At 34.8% G+C, this 9,322-nt stretch overlaps 1 protein-coding gene across 5 annotated transcripts in view; it reads left to right on the top strand.

Annotated features, from left to right (window-relative positions):
• The window catches only part of ptbp3 (polypyrimidine tract binding protein 3), a 132,934-nt gene extending 128,929 nt beyond the window's left edge, over positions 1-4,005 (top strand). For all 5 annotated transcript variants that reach the window (XM_039759514.1, XM_039759513.1, XM_039759516.1 and 2 more), the window contains one exon: positions 701-4,005. In XM_039759514.1, the coding sequence (XP_039615448.1) occupies positions 701-833 (133 nt within the window). In that variant the 3' untranslated portion in view covers positions 834-4,005. The remainder of the gene's footprint in view (positions 1-700) is intronic.
• Positions 4,006-9,322: the final 5,317 nt, after the last annotated feature.

Here is a 9,322-nt window from a genome sequence, read left to right on the forward strand (position 1 = left end):
TTTGTCATGCGGTTTTTCCATCAATTAATACAACTAATGAGATACACCCCAATTTTTTTTATGTTACTTACCCCATGTACAATGTAGTGGTGACCAAGAAAAAATTTGAATCTCATGTTTTCATGCAAAATGGAAAGAGAAAATTTTGACAAGTCAATGCTGACCAATACTGTACAACAGCAAACAGCATGAAAAAGGAAAACAAAATCGGACTTTACTCAAGTCACATAATCCATGAGTCAGTTATCCAGCAAAAAAGAGAGACTGAGATGTGGATAATGTGACACAAGTAACATGAGGTTTGGTTTGTTTTCCTTTGGGTGTTTTGTTCACATGTTGTTTGCTATTGTGCAGCACTAGTCACGACTGGCTTCTGTTAGATCATACATTTTGTCTCTCCATTTTGGATAAACACATGAGCTTAAAAATTTCTTGGCCACCACCACGAAGTCCACAAGGTAAATAACATGTAAAAATCAAATTTTTTGGGTGGGGTATTCCTTTAATTAAATTAAATTCAGTCTTATTTCATTCCTTAAATTATAAATGAGATTACAGCACAGTACATAAATCCAAAGCAAGCTTTTCATGTCCATTAGAGTTTATTTTAGTTAATATATTTTTAGTAGCTCTAGAAGCATGCTGGTAATGGTGAAACACACTCAAAAATGATTGATATTTATTGTCCGTACTTTTTCAGGAAAGATCGGAAGATGGCTTTAATCCAGCTGGGTTCAGTTGAAGAAGCCATCCAGGCCTTAATTGACCTTCACAATCATGACCTTGGAGAGAACCATCACCTAAGAGTCTCTTTTTCAAAATCTACCATCTGATCATTTTTGTGTCTTTCACATCAAGACTTGACTCTTTTCTGATAAGAATGTAAAAAAGTTTTACAGGCCTTCAAACTCCCCTGAAGCATTGATTAAGCGGCTCTGCCTCTTCAGTGACATTTGGACATGTGATTTTTATCAAGGTGGCCAGAGTGCAGGCCCTTGGGATGTTTTTTTGCCAGTATGCAGTCAAAGAAATTGTAACCCAGTTTGTCCTTACCATCTACCACCTTGATACTGTTCAGGGTATGGGTCAGCCCTTATAGCCCATACATCTTTGTACTGTGTAGAGAGACAGCATCCTTTTTGAATCTTGAATCTTGTCAGTTACTTTACTTAAATAATGGGGATGATTTGGGTCTACATGGCAGTTAGCAGATACAAGTTTAATGAATCAAATCTGCACAGCATGCATTACAACATTTAATGATTCTTTTTTAATATTTAGTTACCCATTAATGGCAAGAATTTAGAAATGACATAGCTTTTATTATTATTAATATTGAATACTAGAAGATAAAACACTAGTGATCTGAGTGTGACCACCACAAGAAGTCTACACAAAATTGGTCTGTTTAATGTAGGCATTATTTTTACTGGAATATGCAGAAAGATTGCTTGGAGTTTATAATCATTTGCTGTGATATTTTAAAATGACAGATCTTACTAGGAAGATAAAAACAAGTGGTATTGTGGTATTTTTGGAGTTGCCGTAACATTACAGTTTGTGTCATTCACTTATAGTTTTGAAACAAATGTCCATTATAAATTAGTTAAGGAATTGGTAAGTACAAGATTGTTGTGTGATCACTTGTCCTAGATAAAGACGCATAATTATTCTGATTATTAAAATTACCAAAGATGTGTCGGCCCCTTCAGTTACCCCAGCTTGAGGCTTAACGTTTTAAGTTTGTCACCCTTTTACTCTTTTGTTCATAGTTTGATTTTTGTAGCACATTCTATGCAGTGCTGTGCTGATTTGGTTTCATAAACAAAGCTTAAACCCATGAAAGTGACCAGCAGGCAATGGACGCTGTCTCGTAACAAATGAAATATTTCTCAAGCAGAAAAACATTTATTTAAAAGAAAGTTAAAATGAAAGAAGCGCAAATAAACCAAGTTTACAGTTTTAAGTCAAAAAGTCTATTCAGGTCTATATATCTTACAGATTATCAGATTTTTAAGAAAAGTTACTTATTTTTGGTAATTTTGTTTCTTATTTTTAAAAAAAAAAAGTAAAAAAATAACAAACCTGAAACCTGAAGGGTTTTTTTTACCACTATAATCACTTAAGAAACCATAAACTTCATTTACTGTGTATTTAGCTTATTTCTTATTATGTGCCTTATAATGTGCTTATAATCAAACGTTAGGTTTAGAAATTTTACCTAAGATATTTTAAGTACTATATTGTGGGTTTGGTGAGAGGTTTGTCATACTTTACCTCTGTTTGTCTTTTAGATTCTTTTAGAGGTGTTTCTAGGGGGGGAGTTGAAATTAATTGTCTTAAGTAAAAATGTATTTCTTATTATTTTTGGTGCTTCAAGTGCACAGATAAGAAAGCTACGGATGTAAAAATGTATCGTGTATGCTACAAGCTTCATCTAAAAATACTCTTAAGCAGAACAAAATGCAGCTCTCTTTATTTTAAAGTCATAAAACAATTGCAAATCAAAGAAAAATCAAAATGTAGCATTTAATCTACTGTTTGTCTTCACATCTTGACAGTCTTCATTTGTGTTATTAGTTATATTGAACAGCCTATGTGGCATACAATCGATTTGCAAAGAAGGGCAAGTGAATATAAAAACATTGAATACACGTGTTCTTTGTTAAAATGTTCAGGTATTACTGTAATACTTATTGTAATATAACATGGATCTTAATCAGTAGTGATCTCATTGGAAGTTGTAATATTTTATTTTAGGTGTCAATCAATAATATCACTGAATGACTGAGAATAAAATCAATTATGAGCACTTCATAGGATAGTCGAGCCTGAAATGCGCTATTTGAGATCGTCAAAAGCTGAGCAGGTCATGTGGTGTTCTCAGAAGTAAGAAACCTCATGGCGCTTTGCTGTGGGCTTAGATAGAAAAAGTCTGGTTTGTGTTTCTGTTACCTTCCAAATCCAGCCTTTAGCTCACCCATTAATTTATGATGGAGCATCTTAATCAAGTGTCTTCATAGACTTCACCTGAGATGCCCTGTTTTCAGTACAGTCATGGCTACCGGCAGTTACGTTACAGCCGCATTGACATGTATACTGTGTATACCCACTTGCCATTGCAAGTATGACCAACAAAAGAAATTATAATCATTTTAACTACTGACAAGTCACACCAGTCTTATATGTAGAAAGAACCTGTAGTGCTTTTGAGGTCAAATTACTCTGATAAAATAAAAGTGTGAAGGTTGGACTTTTTTGTTATTTATTAACAGAAACATAATTTTACATTCCCTGTCAAAGATTTGTTGAACTGCATAAGAAAAGCTACAAAAATGTCTTGGAGTAGAATTGAGACTGGCAATGCTATTTGCTACATGACACAGTCTGCATTTCACTTGTCAAGCCTTTTACGATGCTCTGACACAGAACACTTCGAGCACATTTTTGAGTGTGTACTTGTGGAATTTATACAGGGAAGCCGTGCTGTGAATCTCTTTGTTTTCTTATTGGCTGTTATTTATTGTGCCCTTCCATTTACAGGTAGTCTTAGAGTTTTGCAAATCTTTCTGACTTTGTAACTTCTAACCTATAATGAGGAGTTTTTGCTCTAAAACTGTTGTTCGTCAAACAGCTGATGCAATTTTCTTTTTAACAATTTCAAGCACTGTTCTGCTTTATACTGTTTGAAGAAGCTTAAGATGTATACACTTTTCAGAAGCCATGTCACGTGGTCTTATGATTGACTTTTGTTGGCTGCAGTTTCCCATCTGTGTGCTTTGAGTTTGTAATGTCATTTACTGTATTTTGTATGTTAATTCCTTAAGGGTTTTGCCTGTTTGTAGTGTGAAGAATTTCCTATGTTATTATTTTGAAGGGGTTGTGTTATTTGTTTTAGCATTGCTGATTTAATTGTTAAAGTGCAGGTTTTTAATACACATTTGCCTTCAAGGTTATCTAACATCAGATTCCTTAGTTTTATCACAGCTGTTACTTATACTGTATGGGAATCCTGTGTGTGTTCATTTGTGCACACGCACAGAGTATATGTTTGTGTGTCTGTATATATATACATATATATATATATATATATATATATATATATATATATATATAAATATATGTAAACCTGATAAAATCAATTATTGAGGTTCTGTTTGTAATTTTACTTTAACATTACAATTCATACAAACATGATCTCTTACCTTGAGGGTACTGTGGCTTAATCTCCTACATTTTACTTTAAGATAATTGAAATCTGTTTGCCTTTGTCTTGTTCTGACTTTTACCAACTTAAACTGCCAGACTTCAAACAAAAAGAGAGCTAACTAACATCAAACCAAGAGAATGCCATGTATGTTTTTGCAGTCTTATTACACTGAATGTCTTTCAATTTAGAAATCATTTGTACCAACGTTATTCTGTTCAGTCTTTTACTGAGTTGTCCCCATCCCCTATGTAATCATCAACATGTTTTAAACGAAGCCCTGGTCAATGCTGACTTTTTTTTTTTTTTATTTATTTAGTGTAAACAAATGATGTCATAAGAATGAATGTTTTTTTCAGGGTTTTATAAAGAAAACTAAATTGTTAAATGGGACCAAAGTCTATGTGCCTTTCAGCTATCTTATTTGTGTCTTATATCTTACTTTATTTTGGATCAACTATAAGGAAAAAAAATCTGTTTTAACCTTTTACAGATATAAAGTTTATGCTATTTTTGTTTTCTGAAGTAAATTTTATTTCATTGTGGTTAAGTGGTTCAAACACCCTCTGCCTCTGTCATAAATAATGGTGATGGTTTCTTAAGTAGCATTTACTCATTTTGCTTTGGTTTTTTTAAAAAAAAAAAAGTTTACGACCCCCATTTGTGTGTGTGTGTGTGTGTGTGTAATTATATACACACACATATATACACACTTGGGTTTTCTTTCCACATCCCAAAGTGAAGCATGCTAAGTGAATTTGTCTGATGCAAGTGAAAAATTGGCAAATTCAGGGTTGTTTCCTGCCCTGTGCCCGATACACCCGATTGACTCCACAGCGTCTTCATGATCTTAAACTTGCATTAAGACGCTTTCTTAAATGGATGTATGTCTCAGTAACACCTACAGATATTAGCAGGACTTTTGACATATCGTAGAACAGATTTGTTACCTGTGCAACAAGTGCCTTTGTTTGATTCATTGAGGTCATTTGTGAAAATTTTGCAGTTGTGTTTTATAATTTTGAAACTAAGTATAAGAGCAAAACTACCTCCTTTGGCAGCATTAGTTACACTGGGTGGTGTCTTGAGTTTGGAAAAGAATCTTCTTGGAGATCAAGAGAGAGTCCTGTTGAGTCAGGCTTTTGTTTCACTGCCAGGTGCAGAGGACTAACCTAATTTTGTATTTTAAATAAAATCAGTTTGTTCTTTTGTCACATCTCTTTTCATTTGCTACTCTTTTTGGAAATGTTAGAGACACTTTAAGTAAGGACAGTTCAGGGCTTATTTGATCAATCTATAATGTATTAACAATCACATGTCCATTTCTGACAATACTTTATTAGTTTATTTTTTGAAGTAATGAAAACCTTGTAAAATCCTTTCCATATAAGCACTTTGTGTTGTGCACAACAATGATGTCTTCGCTGATGGCCCGGTCAGAGACACTGTTTAAGTGTGGTGCATTATGAGCCTTTAGTTGGTTTAGCTGCAGAAACCTCCTTGATCAGCCAATTAAATATTTGTTGTTCTTTGTATATTTTTCTAAAGTTATTTTAATTTTGCATAATTTTCATAATATACATTTTAGCAGCTTTCTATGTTTTTAAATATTATGTGTGAGATTTCCATTTTATGGTAAAGCATAAATGTTAAGGCATTCAAAGGCATACTCTCAGTTTATAGTTGAAAGAGGTCTGTGGCATCTCAGTTTTATCTCGTAACCAAGAATGTTTTAAAGTGTAGTATCTGATTCTAGCAGGCATTAATCTGAGAGAAGATCTAGCAGGCGTGAATGGGTGGTGATGGTCTTGTGCTTGGAGGACTGTGTGTCGACTAGCATGAGAGACAGTAAAGAAGAGACCACTGTCACCGTGTCTTTAGAGTTGGACCGTGCGTGTCAGTGGATTGGTCTGTTGGTGGAGCACATCACCCCACCCGTCTTCATCGTCGCCTCTGTCTTTTTATATATGTAATCTACATTGTAACACCTTTTAGGTTGGGGATTTGGAGGAGAAAAGTGGGGTCTCAAAGTCTGGTGACCACTCCTTTAGCGAGTATTTAAGGCACTCTCATTTTTATGATAAAGGCAAAAGGTGAGTAAGAAAGGCATTCATGACAAAGTAAAGTTAAGTTTGCTTACTTGGTCTTATTCCCGGAATTCCTTTTTTTTTTCTATTCAGTTTGTAAGCATCCTCTGCTAATAAGAGAAAAAATGTTGTAAATATTTGTACCTTTTTTCTTTACCACCTGGCGTTAAAGGTTTTTTGGGAACAAGATTAGAAAAAAAAAAATGTTAACTATGTAAACTGGTTTTTATACTTTAAAAATGAGGAAAAATACATCAATTATCTTGTATATTTTGATAAAGCAAGAGTACCAGCTTTCATTTGTAAAGTATTTTATGTGACATGCAGAGGGAATGGATTCCATTTCTGTTGAGTTATGTTATTAAGTAATGCAAATAGAAGAAATATTAAAGAAACATATTTTTTAATTGCGCAGTGCATGGTTGCGTGACATTTCTGTATTTTGTAAGGTCCATTTCTTTCAGTTTTTGTATTGCTTACAGTTGCTTCTTCATAAGTAAACCTTCTATTCCTTTTTTCCTTTTTATTTCCTTAACCAACTTTACTTGTAGCATGCTTTAAATAAATGTCATAACATCTTTAATCTCTTATGTTTTCCTGTGTCTTCGTCTTTTGCCTTGGGTCTCCTGTCTCTTATTTGTGAGCCCTCTGTCTGCTGCTGTTTCTTAGCTGTTGCTCTTTTCTGTACTTCATTTTAAATTCTTATCCTTCTCAAATTGCTTTTTCTGCTGCTTGAATTCTAATGAAGTTCATCTGGGATTGTTGAATTCCAACTCTTTTGTATGTCTGCATTCTTAGGAGCAGGTGTCGTTTTCCAGCAGCTGTTCTGATTCTCCTAAGTATTTAGTGCTTCTATTCACAATAAAGAAATATAAAATGTTGTTGTATTCCAGTTAAGGGATTAATCACATAAGTAAAGCTTTTCAATTAAGTAATAATTTCCTTAAACAGAACACCAACTTTGAATTATTTTAGCAGTTGGCTCCCCTCCTTTAAGGCCCTTGACACATCACACAACTATTCCAGCTATTTTCAGTCTCACACAATATCAAGCCCTGATTTTGTTTTAAGTGTTGGAGGGGTAGACTTGTGTGTGTGTATGTGAGCTGACATATACAATGCATATAATGCAGCTATGGACTGCAAAATAAGGGACATGGGTATTTTGGCCCTTGCAAACAGAAGAGTGGCTTGTCCGTCTTCTGTTCATTTTTTTTAAGTATGAAGTCATGAAGGATCTCTTTGCATGGGCACTGGCTCCATCAGGCAGCCTGTGATATTTTACAAATGTGAAACTGATGGATAGTTGTCTAATTTAAAGTATCTTGCGACCGCTAGTTGTGTAAATTGACATCTTCAGGCAATGAGATCAACAACTGCAATCGTCAAGTTTAACATCCAGCTGGAAGTCATGTGATGTGTCCCCTGCTTTAATCCGCTGTATAACAGCTTGTGGCATCGGCAGTGCAGAAGCTCACTCAGCTGACTTTTTGTAAATGAGCAAATTTGTTTGAGTTGACATGGATTTCTTAAAAGCTGCAACAGTTATTACTTCGTTTTTTTCAATTCTTCTAATGATACAGAAGACGAGATGGTGTGGCCTTGTTTTCATTCACTCGGAAGAAAAAAAAAAATGATGTCAAATGATTTTTTTCAAGGGTGAAGGTAAAGCTCCCCTGTAGGAGCTGTTGAACCTACAAGGGCCATCGATTGTGAGTATCACGAGAAACTGACTGTATGAAATCGGTAAGTACACCCTTTCTGGTTCTACAGAAATTAAGTGGGTAATTTGAGCAAGTGCAGTTAGTCAAGCTGAAGCTCTACTACCTTGATAAAAAAGTAGAACAAGTTTAGTATTGAGCACTAAATGTTGTGGTAATGCTATGCAAGGAAGTAAGGCTTTAAAGCCATTTCCTAACAATTTCAAATACATCACTCTAGAGTCGCTAAGATTTATTAGAAATGGGGAACATTTTTGACAGGTCTTGGTTTTTCCATTGGTGTGTGTCCCAACAAATCCATTCAAAGAGCAGACTGCAGAATGTGCTGAGAAATTACAAAGTGCCAAAAAGCTAGTGTTGGTGGTGTCCATACCTCTGTCATCATAGTAAATATCACATGTCACCAGAGACTGAATGAGAGTGGATTTCATAGAAAGGTAGCCAGGAATTGCATCTCTGAGGTTTCTAGCACAATTCCTTCTGGATAGAAGAAGCCAAGTACAGTTGGTGATCATTATAATAATAATAATGAGCACAAGACCCACAAGACCCTAATAACAACTGCCCAGACAACAATGAAGAGATGATGATGATATGGGTTTGGTTTGCAGTCACAGGGCCTAGACAGGCTCTGATCTTTGAATCCATGTTGAACATCTCTTTATATCCTGCAGGAAAAGGTGAGGCCAACAGTCATGACAATTAAAGCTTGGCCAAAACTTGATTGAGCAACATGACAATGATTTGGTGCCCATTGTAGTAAGGCTGGCACAATAACTGAATTGTTAAATTATTTTCTAATACTGATATTTAATATCAACCAAATATACAGTTTCCCTCTATTAAGATTTTTTATTAAAAGCATGCCATACAATCAAGTCAAGCTTAACAAAAATAAAATAAAATCAACCCCCACTAATGAGAAAGAGAAGGCCAACAACCAGAGCAAAATTGTTGAGTATCAACCCCCTATAAATGCTTATTCTTTTTTTTTTTTTTTTATTGTAATTAATTTATTGTATTGATAGGCATTTAAAAAAATTTTCGTCCAAAATGATGTTAATTTGGTGCAGGCCCAAAGCATGCAGTCCAGTGAAGCTGGGGCTCAATTGCATTGTTCGCAGGTTGGATCTTGCCCTGGAAACAACTTGGACAGTTTGAAATGAGATAAATGAGCTCGATAAAAGATTTTAAGTTGAATAATTGAATGTTTTGCACATATGGAGCTCGAGTGAATTCTGTGTGTGGCTGCCTTCCACTGCGTTTCTGAAATGTTGAGCAACAGATCCTTTTCCCACTGAACTCTC

Source organism: Polypterus senegalus, chromosome 7 (assembly GCF_016835505.1).
Source record: "Polypterus senegalus isolate Bchr_013 chromosome 7, ASM1683550v1, whole genome shotgun sequence".
NCBI lineage: Eukaryota > Metazoa > Chordata > Cladistia > Polypteriformes > Polypteridae > Polypterus > Polypterus senegalus.